Source organism: Epinephelus lanceolatus, chromosome 10, assembly GCF_041903045.1.
Source record: "Epinephelus lanceolatus isolate andai-2023 chromosome 10, ASM4190304v1, whole genome shotgun sequence".
In the NCBI taxonomy this organism is placed as follows: domain Eukaryota; kingdom Metazoa; phylum Chordata; class Actinopteri; order Perciformes; family Serranidae; genus Epinephelus; species Epinephelus lanceolatus.
Window position 1 is genome coordinate 2,538,478 of NC_135743.1, and position 13,815 is coordinate 2,552,292.

Here is a 13,815-nt window from a genome sequence, read left to right on the forward strand (position 1 = left end):
GCAAATATTTGTGACATTTTAGTTGACAAAAATTTTAAACATTTTAGTGGACATGTTTTCTATATGTTTTTCTCTTCAAATAGTCTCTATTTACAGACTCTACATTCAGTGAATGTAGAGTCTGTGGGCAAACCCCGGAGATCTTGCCTCCGGAAGAAAAGCGGAAGAGCCCTGGTTTCCAGTTGTAGGCTGTTTGTAGTCCGCGTGATATTGACCAATCACGTTTGAGCCGGCTGCAGTTGTTGCCAGGTTAAACGGTCCGTGTGGTGAACTAACGAGGCGGAACATAATTGGTGTCACTGCAAACTCTGAATCCATCGCAATGGTTCAGCATATTTACTTAAATATGAACGGAAGTCGGAAACAGAAATTCGCCTCCTCCGCCCAAATCAAACTAGAATGCCAAAAAATCGGGGGTCTGTCCCCAGAGGCTGTATCGCCGTCTGCCGGAAGTCAGACGCTGGAAGTCAGACGCTGGAAGTCAGACGCCGAATACAGCCGATGGGTTCTGAGGATGCTCTTCAGACTAATCCAGTGAGACTAATTCATGTGTCAGAAATTAGAATCAAGGTGACAGGTTGTTTAAACATTTCATTTAGACTACTTTTTTTTCTGCACACTTCCAAGCGGTCACTTCTCCAGCAGTGTCTGACACGTTTGAGGGCTGACTTAATGATAATAATAATAATAATAATAATAATAATAATAACTGCACTGATGAAACAGAAACGGTTCAGGATCTAAATCTTTCTCATTGTTTTGTGCAGGCTGTGTTTGTTGGTCTCAGTCTGAATATTCAGTGTTTGTTGTTGACTTAATGTCGGTGTCCTCGCTTCATAATGAGCCTCTTATCAAAGGGAAGTGTGTGTGTGTGTGTGTGTGTGTGTGTGTGTGTGCACAGATCACAGCAGAGGAGCTCACCGGGAACGACGACTACATTGAGCTCTCGTTCAGCGCCAGGAAATTGGACGACAAGGTAACTGCTGTGTGTGTGTGTGTGTGTGTGTGTGTGTGTGTGTGTGTTATCTGTAACTTCTTCATCTTGTTTCAGGAAAATAAAACTGTCGGACAGGTTTTCATTGATACAGAAGCAGTGTGAGTTAAATATCGAAGGCTCTTTGTGAGTTGAGGCTGAACCTTTTTAAATTAAACTTCACATCGTCATCGAAGTTTTGGGAGAAGCTGACTCAGAACTTTTCATACTTCTCATTTTAGCTGACTGTCAGCTGTGACTTTCCCTTTCCTTAACTTAAGATCACTGAGCTGAGTGAAATCTCACACAGCAGTAAAAAGCAGCGTTAAAAACTACGGTACTGTTCAATAACCAGTCAACTGAATCAATCAGCCATCAATCATGTGAAAGAGTACAGTAGTTGGAGCTGACACACAGTTTGTATTAATGTCTTCCACTAATTATGAAACAATGACCTGTGTGAGTGTGCAGAGTTAGAATACTTCTGACCAGGTGTCTTATAATAACATGTCAGTCTGAATGAAAGTGAACTCCATCAAACACTGTTATAACATGTAGTGTTGTTGCATGATGAAACAGTGAGTGATTATTGAGACAGAATATTTAAACGAACCTTTTGCTGTTGGAAATATGTTCAAACATATCAGAAAATAAAAGCAGCAGTTTTCCAGACATAACTCTCAGCACAGCTCTCCTCTGTTTGTCTTCAGTCAATAGTTTCTCCCTTTAAAAATCTGTGTGTGTGTGTGTGTGTGTGTGTGTGTTTGCAGGACTTCTTCAGTAAATCTGACCCGTTTCTGGAGATCTACAGGCTGAATGATGACGCCACGCTGCAGCTCGTCTACAGAACTGAGGTACAAACACACAACCACACACTGACCCGTATTTTGAACACACACTCTGCTGTCTGACCAATGTTGTAAGTTTATTTTGAAAAAGACTGAATGCAACTGACAAGCAGAAACTGGCCACTTCCTGTTAAAACAGAAGTGTATTTTGAAAAGACCAACCCAATCTCACTCTGCAGTCATCAAAATGCGGTGCTTGGTCAGTGACTTGCAGCATCAGACACTGACGAAAAATGTCGTCCTTTCACGTTGGCATGTGACACAGCTGGTCGCAGTTATTGTTTAATGGTGTCTGACGGCATCAGGGGGAAACGTGGCGGGACAACAATGAAAGTTAAGGGGGCAGAAGTCTGAGTAGGGCAATGTTCACTTCCTGTAAAGGTGCAGACACACCAAACCGACATCAAAGAACTAGCGGTGACAAAAGCCAACAGTTGCGTCGTCTACGTCGCCTCACGTCGCCCTGTGTCAGTTGCATTTGAACACACTACACGGACTACATCCGACGGCCAAGTAGCACGTACGTTCTGCGCCTGCGTGAGAGAGAGCGGAGTGAGAGAGTGGTACATCCTGTCAGCCGAGGGGTTTCCTATCTGTGCAGCCGAGCACCGCAGCACCTCCACGGACTATTACATCCAGACGGTCCCGGTGTTTCCTCCGCAGGCTCCACTTCACTCAGCTGCCCGATAAACCCGCTGCTTCTTCCCACTTTAACCTGAATAACAAACCGGGGCTCGGTGCTCCGGTTGGATCCAAACGGAGAGCCGGGGCTAGCTCAGAGACTAGCGGAGGCTAACTGGCTGTGCTTCCCTCCGGTCATGCTGCGGCTAACGCTCCGCTAGCCGCTCCCAGCTAGCTCCGGTTTGTTATTCAGGTTAAAGTGGGAAGAAGCAGCGGATCTGTGGGGCAGCTGAGTGAAGTGGAGCCTGAGGAGGAAGCACCGGTTAGCAGGGGCGAGGAAATAAAACCTGAACAGCCAATCAGAGTGATGTCTCTCACCGACAAGCTCTGCTGCCGATTCAACATGCTCAAAGCCGCCAACGCCGAAGTGCTGACGGTGCGGGACACACCGCAAAAACTAGGCCGACAGACGCTCACCGACGGCCCAACTCGGCCATCGGCTTGGTGTGTCTGGTGGGCCTTAAGACTGTAAAGTCAAAGCCTGTTCTTTTTTCTTAAACCCAACCACATGTTGCTGAAGGAAAAAAACAAGATTATTTGCAGTGTTGTACTGAAATAGTGCTTTTATTTTGAAACAGACTGCAAATTTCCTGTGAAAACAGAAGGGACGAGGTGGGAGTGAGAACGTGTTGGTTAAATACATCCATATGTCCGACTTGCTAAACTCTACACTGCTGCTGATATTCATTTGTGTCCTGCGTTACAACAAGAGTTTATGCTGTAATATATATTTTTTTGCAGACCGGACAGGACTTAATTTCGATATCAGGTAGAGCCATCCTAACTTCCTGTGTTGTTGTCTTGCACAGCAGAATAATGACAAAACAGTTCCTTATCTTAATATCAAATATTGTGCCTTGAAAAGTGAAGTCTGAGGTTTGTGTGTGTGATTATTTGTTTTTTGGCAGCTCTGTCTCACTGCGTCGTTTATATCTGTCATTTCATTTCAGAGCTGTCAGACACAAACTGATGTAAACACGAGTTCTGAGATTAATTTCTGATATAAAATCGACTTCATGTAACGTTCAGAGTGTGATTTCATCGCTCATCAAAAACGTTACCTTCAGTTTTATTTAACCACAGCGGAGCTTTGGAGACAACAGAGACGTTTGAGGATGAGAGTAATAATCTGTGAAAGATGCTCCTGCGTCTCTGTGAACGCTGTAAAATCATTTCATTGATCGTAAAGAAAGAAAATCAGCAGTTTGGTTTTTTCTGTCTCACAGACTGTGATGAATAATCTGAACCCGGTGTGGAAAACCTTCAAAGTTTCTCTCAACTCGCTCTGCAGCGGGGACCACGAACGCAAGCTGCAGGTACACACACACACACACACACACACACACACACACACACACACACACACACACTGTGTCTCTTGTATCAGTCGATGGATGTTGTGGCTCCAGTCTAAATGTGGACGCCTGATTGGCTGCAGGTCAAACTGACGGCTGTTGGATATTTACAGGTAGCATGTGATGGTGATGGAAACCTTGTATCTCCACTTTCCTTTTATTTTGACATTTATTGATTTTATGAAAGCTGGTAAATGGCAGCATACAGACCGTCATCATTTAACGGCACCAGGAGCAGACACGATTTCACACCGACAGAAGAAAGTGGAGAGTTCATCCCCAAATCAACAACACATATTTCTCCTCTCACCTGTAGAGCTGTTCATCAGTCTGGATTGTTTTGCAGAGTGTTGGAGATATCGACTGTCAGGATGTCTGCCTTCTCTCTAATATACTGGAGCTTGATGGAACATGGCTCGCAGAGCTCAGAGTGCCGAAATGTCTCTCTCCAGGGAACATGACCCGGGTTGTTGTGTTTCATGTAGGAACTATTTTCTGTCTACCAAACTACACCGGCCAACCATATCACCATGCAGAAGGAAGTGTGCATCTACTCATGGACGTGTGACAGCACGAGATGTAAACGTTAATGGCGTCCTCCTCGGCTAAACGTTAGCTAGCTCAGTGGTGCTTGTTGTTATTGTTGATGTTTGACATGTTGTTGGGAAACTGTGTCAAACATCTGGACAACAACTAAAACCAACCTGGTCTCATTCTGAAGTCTGTGAAATCTGGCATTTGGTCAGTGACTTCTGGTGTCAGACGCAAACAATAACAGCCGTCCTTTCAGGTCGGAATGACGCATGACCAGTCACCATTGTTGTTTGATTGTGCCCAGCGGCATCATGGGGAAACGTGGCAGGACAACAACGAAAGTTAAAGTGGGTTGTTAAGCCAAATCCTGTTCTTTCTTCCTAAACCCAACCAAATGTGTGTGTTGTTGAAGGAAAAAAAAAGTAAATTCACCGTGTTGTAACGACGTAGTTCTTTTATTTTGAAAGAGACTGTATGCAAACTGTACATTTCCTGTGAAAACAGAAGTGTATTTTGAAAACAGACAATGCATGTAACAGGCTGAAGTTGACACGGCGTCCCAGAACGTCAGCAATCAACACACCCAGGGTACCTTGGACGTCATATGTGGACGTGGAAAGTCCATGACCAAACGTGGACATGTGACGAGGTCACAGTGAGGATGTGATGCAAAAACACGACTGTTTCTCCTGGTCCAGAGGAACAAATCCATCATCTGTCCTGTTGGCTTGTTATTATCAACGCCGCTGCCCCTCAATCAGCTCAGGGGCCAGAGGTTGGGCCCCCTGTCAGCAGCACAGAGATGAGGTCTGAGGGTCAACGACCTCCAGTAGAAATGATCAGAACAGGAAGTTGTTCAGAGGTGACAAGACAAACTAATGACTTTTAGAGAACCTCTCTGAATACAAACAGGACTTTAAATCTTTACACAGAGATGATCAGACTGAACCTGAAGCAGAGCTCAGTGTGTTTCATTTATATAATATACTAACAATTTAAAGTCCAGAGCTCGCTGTGTCTGTAATTAATTCATTCAAATAAGAAGTTCAAAGAGAGCTCTGTTCCATTTTGTTTTGTTCTAAGTAGGTCACATTTTGTTTTGCTGTGGAGGAAACCTGCTGATTAACACACACTGATACTCAAGAGAAAGAAAATATATATCAGTGTATGTCACAGTATATCTGTTGTACTTCTTACTGTTAGTAAACAGTATGACATCTTTTGGTGGGCGGGGCTTAGCTGGAGGCAAAACAATCCTCCACAGACATTAGCTAGCGCTAGCTAACAAGTTGTGTTGTCTTGCTTTAGATGATGGAGGAAGATGATGTGAGGGTGCGTTCAGAAACACTCATTGTGAGTGTGGGAGCGCACTCTGACACAAACTGGAGCGTTGATAAATTGGGAGCGCTGTCTTAGTCTCGCTCACCAGACCTTTCTCAAGAAAAGAAAGGTCTGGCTGGGCCGACTCTCACTTTGAGATTGGAGAAAAAAACGCAGCAACGGTGCGCTTGCAAAAATATTGCCGGGGGGAAACAGGTTTTGGTGTAACACGCCGACAAAAATATCACCTACAGGACGCGAACCATGGCAGAAAAATGGCTACATCCCCGCAAGATCAAACACCGCAAAAGTTAGTAAAGGACGTGTTGAAAACAGTTGAAAACTGCTACACAACCGGAGGTGGTAGGGCGGGACTTCAGCGGGTGGCTCGTTCCGCCCAATGAGAGGCTGATCTCTGCAGCGAACTTCCACCCACTCAGACTAGCACTGTCTGAATGTAGCGTTGGGTTATCCAGAGCAGCGCACTCTCAGAGTGGCAGAGCGCACTCTGGACACTCTGTCTGTGGAGACGGAGCAGCAGAGCGATGATGATGTCACAGGAAGCCAATCTTACAAAGGAGGACCACACTTGTTTGTTTTGCTATGGAAGCTAACGTTAGCTAATGTGCTAAAAAGTTAGCGTTGCAGAGAAATCCAATCTTCCTCTTAATCCCTCCCCAGTTTCTGATGAGGTGGACATGATAACCCTTAATACACATAACCTTATTCATCCCTACAACAGGAAATACTTTTTCCCTAACCTGATATGAAGTGTGCGCTGCACATGTGAGCATTTTTGATGATGGCCTCCGTCCAGTCCTTTGGTCTTATCACATTTAACCATAGTTGTCTTTGTTTTTGTTGACGGGCAGTGGCGGCTGGTTTTGAGCCATGACTCCTTCTATTCTGGCTCCCAATAACACAACAAGACAAACACATTTTAACACTCCTGTGTAGCCTACAGCCCTGTGGGGGAGAGGCAGCTGCACCTCCAGCTGATAACATGACATCAGCCCTAAAATGGTCTGTAGCTCCACCCGAGGATCTAAGGCTGTGAACCGGCTCAAACAGGGTCAACATTTCTGCTATGTAGCTCAGGTTCAGTCCCAGACGAGCTTTAAAAGTGATCAGTGAAGTATTAAACACACAGGGAGCCGGGGGAGAGACGGGAGGATTGGGGTGATGTGATGTCGTCTATTGAAACCAGTAAGAAGCCGAGCTGGAGGCGAGCGTGACTTTTGGTTTCACAATAACATTTGTGTTTGAGAAACATAAAAGTCTGTTTATGCTCGAGCAGTTTGAGTCTTTAACTCTGCACTAATAGTTTCTCTAAATGTTGATCCGTGTTTCATAAATCTCTTCTCTGCAGCTTTGCTGTAAAGTTTCTGTCAGTTTCTCTGAGAGTCGTTGAGCTCTGACAAACATGCATTTCTCCCCCCATAAAAAAAACATTTGAAAAGATGATTTTTAAATCCTGCATTGTTTACATGCATCTTTACTTCCTTTCAGCCTCCTCTCTCTTGGCTGCCTCTGACAGCACGTTACTGCCTGCAGCTGTTGATCGGTGCAGCAGGATGCGAATCGTGACGTCTCTGTGCTTTTAAAATTTCTCTCCATAGAGACATAAACAAACTAATCTGCAGCGTTTCTCCAAACTGTTTGTCTGTGAGAGAAAATATAACAAAATAAAGATTCTGTAGAAGACAAAGGAAATCTGAGCATTGTTTCAGGGTCTGACAGAAACCAGACAAACATTTTATATTCCAGGTCGAAGTTTTAAGACAAAGTAAAAGCAGAGGAATGATCAGTGAGTGCAGGAAACTTTGTCGCTGCAGTTGAGCAACATCGCAGAGCTGCAGTTAATTATGTCTCCTGAAATGAGACGAATAAATGTTCTTATTAAGAAGAATAAAACAGAATAATTTCTCCCTCTCTGTGAGCTGTATGAGCAAATTAATCTGCTGTCTGTGAACGTTAAGTCTGAGGTCTGTTATTAATGCTTCAGTGTGTGCTGATGTTACACCTGGAGGGGATCATGCATTTGTAGTAGTTTAAAATACATATCATACATATATTTATACTCACTTATACTGATATTATAGTACAGTTATATATAGTTATATAGTAACTAATAGCATAACACAGCCACGGGAAACAGGCAAACAGAAACCAGGAATGTAGAAGCAGGGCTCCTCGTGGAGGACAGAAGGCTGAGTGGTTCACCAGGGAGCAGACAAAGCAGGAGAGTCAGAGGCAGGCGAGGTCGGCAACAAGGAAGCAGTCCAGGGATTAACGCTGGAAAGTCTTGCGTGAAAATGACCAAGAACATGCTGGGGTCTTTATAGTGCCAGGGAGCAATGAGCCACAGGTGAGCGGAGCTGGCTTTGTGACGTGGGTGTGGGGGACCGGCAGGAGCAGGAGATGTGTGGACAGGTGATAGGCTGGCAGGTAGGTCTAGTGGAGAGGCGGGTGAGTGCGGAGCTACTGGGTGAACTGAGAGAAAGGCATGTATGGCAGGTCGGAAGTGCACACTGTGACATATTTGGACAGCTCACTCTTGGAGCCTGCCTCAAGTGGACATTAGAGGAACTGCGTTTTTTGGCACTTCAACATTGGCTTCACTTTTCAGCCCTGCAGGTTACTGCTCGAGTAACACACCTGATTATTTACAGGCTCCTTCACTTGTAGTCGTCAGTCCCTGGAGCTCAGGTTTGTCCTGAATAAAAGCCTCAGAGAGAGACATTAAGTCAGTTTAGTGACTGTTATTGTTCCTCTGATAATGAAACTGAATTTCCTCTTCATAAACAGAACATTTATCAAGTTGATTGAAGACACGTTGATTTAAGAGTTGTTGTTTCTGTGTCCTGAGCTGCAAACATCCACACTGTCCTCATTCTTAATTCACTTTACAGAGTTTGACTCAGTTGTTTCCAGCCGGGGAAACAGCCACGCAACACAAGACCTTATCATCTGCTCTGGAAGCAGGGGACCATGTGAACGTCTTGATTCAGTTTCTTCCTCACGCACTGGACGTAAGACAAAAGATGGAGTGCCATCTTACTGAGAGAGATTACTGTATGACTCTATTTCATAACCAGCTCTACTGGAATCATGTTTTATTTGCAGACTTAAAGTGAATCTGTGCTAATCGAGAGCCAACCCAGTCTGTAGATGTTCATTTCTCCTCGTCCACTGGGTAAACCCTGCTGATGAAGATCATTGGATATAATTTACAATTTCAGAGCAGCTTTGTTTAACGACTTCAAGCCTGAAGGAGTTCAGACCTTACCGGACAGGTTTAATTTGATGGACTTCCACAGAGGTCTGCACCTCGCTGCGAGTCTGTTCGCTAAATTAGAAACCTGGAGCAGGACTTCACAGATTTCAGCAGGTTTCAGGGAGGAAACCTCCCAGCTGCTAATTTAGTCGAATTTTTTCCCCTGTGAGCTGAGTGAATGAGGCTGTGAGTGTGACAGCTCATTAAAACTCTCCGTGTGTTCCCTCTCACGTAGAAAAACGGAAAAGATTTTCTCTCTTTAAACACTGAGGGGTCAGGTTAATGTGTGTGAAGACTCGCAGAGAGAGAGGAAGAGGAAGACAGCCATCACTTCTGCTGCTGTGATGCTCAGTTTAATGAGGTGTGGAGGACACTCACACAGTCAAGTCAGTTTTTATTCATACAGCCCCAAAATCATGACCAAATATCTCAGGACACTTTTCATATCGAGCAGGTTGAGACCGTACGGTACAATTTAGACCCGAGGATGAAAACAAATTCTCACCAAGAGCAAGAACTCTGCTCCTCTAATGTGAAACAGTGGCGGGAAAAACCTCCTTTAAAGAGGCAGAAACCTTCAGCTGAACAACGACTCTGTGGTGGGCGACCATCTGCCTCCGTCAGCTGCGTTCAGAGAGACAAAGACACAGAGATGCACAGTAATTAACAGCCGTGATAATAATAGAAATATGACTAATACCAATTATACCAGTGCGTATATAATAGAGTACTATTCATAGTCACAGTAACAACAGTAATGACAATAGAGGCATGACTAATAATAACAATAAAAACAGCAGCAGTGGGCGTCAAGCAGGAAGACGACAGCAGGCGCGACCACAATCCAAGAACCTGCGAGGCGAGAAACACAAAGAGTTCTTTTCATCACGCCTCCTCTCTCCTCACATGACCTGGAAATCACTCCCCCTCCGCCATCATGAAGGATCTCCCAATCCCTTAAATGCACCTTGAGGAGACGAGGAGAGAGGAGGCCGCTGGAGGAGCTTAGAGCGAGGAAACACCATGGATGTATAAAGCGAACTGGATCCAGCATTCAAGGCGAGGCCCTGTTCTTTCCTATAAAAGTTGCTCAGTGGTAAATGGACTGCACTTGAATAGCATGTTTGTAGTCTTTGACCGCTCAAAGCACTACCATACATGGTGCCATCTAATTAATACTCAGTAACCACTCTAACGCTCTCACACATCAATGAAACAGCCATCAGGAGCAGTTCAGGGCTCAGTATCTTGCCCAAGGATACCTGGGAAGGGTACGACTTGTGGACTGGAGGAGCCGGGGATTGAACTTCCGCTGATCTTCTGATTAGTATACGACCCGCTCCACCTGCTGAGCTACAGCCGCCCCAATGGCGCATGAAGCAAAAAAAATTAATCTGCTGCTTACAAACTTTCGCGGACGATCAGGGCTGCTGCCACACAGTTCGACTCATAGAGCAGGCGCACTAGAGACTTCCGTCGGTCGAGCCTTCTGGTGTCGCCCTCCACAAACTTGAATGGGGATAAAACGATTCAGTCGCTCAGTGGATCCAGTGATTTACAGACGTCTCTTCCACAAAGTCTCTTGGACAGTTTCTTGTTTTGGCCCTATTGAATCATGTGACTGACCTGGGCGTTGTAATTCTATTGTTTGGTCACAACGAAAACTAGGGTAAAGGCACACTTCCTGGGGTCCAACACATCCTCACTGTGACCTCGTCACATGTCCGTTTGGTCATGGACTTTCCACGTCCACATATGACGTCCAAGGTACCCTGGGTGTGTTGGTTGTTGACGTTCTGGGACGCTGTGTCAACTTCAGCCTGTTACATGCATTGTCTGTTTTCAAAATACACTTCTGTTTTCACAGGAAATGTACAGTTTGCATACAGTCTCTTTCAAAATAAAAGCACTATGTCGGTACAACACCACGAATTGACGTCTTTATCCTTTAAAGGAATACTCTGACGATTTGGGAGTTATGCCCTTTCTCTATCATTTTCATATTGAGACAACATGATCGATATCTTTTTTGTGTCTGTACGTCCAGTGGCTGGGTCTCAGCAGTTAGCATTGTGGCTTAGCTTAGCGAATACAATTGAAGTCTATAGGGGGTCAGTAGCCTACTCGTAAAAGTGAACAAATGAACGTTACAGAAACCCTGAAGCTGGTATTTCTGCACGTGCATTTAAAATAAACATGTTTAAACATTAATTTGAAAAACGAGAGTCCTTTTTAGTCGTTTTAGAAGAAGTTTGATACACGGAACTATAGTGTGTTTACGTCCTGCGCTGTGATCCGCGGAGGGATACCGCTGAGACCCAGCCACTGGACGTACAGACACAAAAAAGATATCGATCACGTTGTCTCAATATGAAAATGATAGAGAAAGGGCATAACTCCCAAATCGTCGGAGTATTCCTTTAACAACACACACGTAGTTGGGTTTAGGAATAAAGAACAGGGTTTGGCTTTATAATCTTACAGGAAGTGAACACCGGCCTCCTGGGTGAAAGTCAGTGGTTGTTGGACGGCCAAATAATAAAAAAATAATAATAAGGAGATATATCCTGTGTACCACATCTTCATGTGCTATAGATAGAACTGTTGCATTGTGGGTAATACAGGCACCAGGCTTTGATAAAGAAGAGGAATGTGTGGATTTAAAAATCAGCTTTGGTTTTTAATGTTTTTGTTATTTTTTCTTAGTTTTTTAACCGTCTAAATGATAAATGTGTGAAGAACTCACGTGCACTTTAATGTTGTTGTAGCTCAGCCTGCAGGTGATGTGCTGCTGTGAGTTAATATGTTCATGTGTCCACTGCTCCACACGGCTGTCAAGAATTTATGGGCAATATAACAGATATATATTTACATATTGGGGAATTTTGCTTCTCTGCCTCACAGAGCAGGATTAATCACACACACACACACACACACACACACACACACACACACACACACGCACGCTCCAGTCCTCATTTCAGTCTGGTGAATGGCCCACTGAAACTCCTGCATGAATATATGAAAACATAAAATCACCAGACTGAAATGAGAACTGGAGCACATGTGTGTGTGTGTGTGTGGGTGTGTGTGTGTGTGTGTGTGTGTGCTCTGTAAATTCATGAGACCGTGGTCTTCCTCTCGCTCGGAGACTGTCGGCGTTCTTCTTCACGTCCTCCGATCTATTTTTCATGAACTCGGTCAAACTGTCCTGATTCAGTCCTTGTCTGATTTATTCACTTCCTGTTGCTCGTGCTGGTCCCAGTGCTGCCGGTCAAACTGGTCCCAGTGCTGCCGGTAAAATCACTCCCAGTGGTTCTGGAGGGAGGACCCATCATGTGGATGGAGGGTCCAGCAGGACTCTAAAGTGTATTTTTACCCATCTCCATGTTTAACAAGTGATAGTCTGACTTTCAGCATCAGTATCTGAATGTCTGTTTTCATCAGATAAAAAACAAACTGCTGTCACATGTGATACGTTTTATTTTTGTCAGTTTTGGTGGCTTGAGTGAATAATTTATATTTATGTCATAGTACAATTTTGTTTTTCTATGTTAATGTAAAAATATTCTGCCTTAGGTCACGTGGTGCTCATTTTTAGACAAATCAGATGGAAATATGGATGAATTTATAAACAGGACTCTTCTTAAAATCTCTTGTTAGAAAAACAAAAGATTCAAATGAAAGGATGTTTTTTTTCTCCCAGAAAGTTTCCCACAATCTCTTGTGTATTGTTTATATGTTGTCATATTTGTGAACATGTGTCATCATGTATTGTGTGTCCAAAATACAATAAAGTTCAGGTGCAGTTCTTAATTAACACGAGCAGTGTGTAAGATTTGGGCAGATTTGTGGTGTCCAGCGGTGAGAATTGTAGATTGCAACCAGTTGAAACTTCTCCTGGTTAGAATTCCTGAAGTGTCCATTGTTCTGGAGGTTTTTACCAGGAGCTGAGTTATCCACAGAGGTCTCTTCCTCTCAGAAACAAACAGAGCAGCTGATTAAAATCGGTAAAAACACTGAATAAAACAGTTTCAGGTCAAAATTCAGTGTTTTTTCAAACCGGTCTCATTCTGAAGTCGTCGAAATCTGGTGCTTGGTCAGTGACTCCTGGTGTCAGACACCAACAAAAAAAAGACATCATTTCATAACGGCATGATACGCAGCCGGATACTGTTACTGTTTAACGGCGCTCAGCGGCATCAGGGGGAAACACCTGAGAGGCTGGTGTTCACTTCCTGTAAGACTGTAAAGCCAAACCCTCTTCTTTTAAGTTGAAGGAAAAAAACAACAATTTGCAGTGTTGTACCGACGTAGTGCTTTTATTTTGAAAGAGACTGCATGCAAACTGTTCATTTCCTGTGAAAACAGAAGTGTATTTTGAAAACACACAATGCATGTAACAGGCTAGGTAATGGGGAAAAAAATGGTAGAAACTTCAGGAAGAGCAACTGAGGAGGGGTCGCTCTTCCAGGACGGACAGACGTGCAATAGATGTCGTACAGAACAGATCAACATGATGTGTTGGTTTATCCTACACTGCTTAGCACGTCAGAGACGGGCTGCCAGCCCAGTGCCTGCTAATGTGAGCTCACCTTTTTTGTCTGATAATTTAAGATCCAGACATTCAGCAGGTTTTTACCGGGAACTGAATTATCCACAGAGGCCTCTTCCTCTGCAAAACAAACAGACCAGCTGATTTAAACCAGTTAAAACACTGAATAAAGACGTTATATTAAAAAAAAGAAGACGCTTCCTGTGATGGAGCAGCTGCTAACTACAGTGCCCAGTGTGAAAACACGAATGTCCCTCTTGAGAGCCAGTGTT

The 13,815-nt window shown here is 44.1% G+C and overlaps 1 protein-coding gene across 1 annotated transcript in view; it reads left to right on the forward strand.

Moving 5' to 3' along the window:
• Positions 1 to 13,815, forward strand: part of cpne4a (copine IVa) — a 116,875-nt gene that overhangs the window by 62,934 nt on the left and 40,126 nt on the right. Inside the window, exons 5-7 of the mRNA XM_033640977.2 lie at positions 902 to 976; positions 1,744 to 1,827; positions 3,729 to 3,818. Of these exons, the coding sequence (XP_033496868.2) occupies positions 902 to 976; positions 1,744 to 1,827; positions 3,729 to 3,818 (249 nt within the window). The remainder of the gene's footprint in view (positions 1 to 901; positions 977 to 1,743; positions 1,828 to 3,728; positions 3,819 to 13,815) is intronic.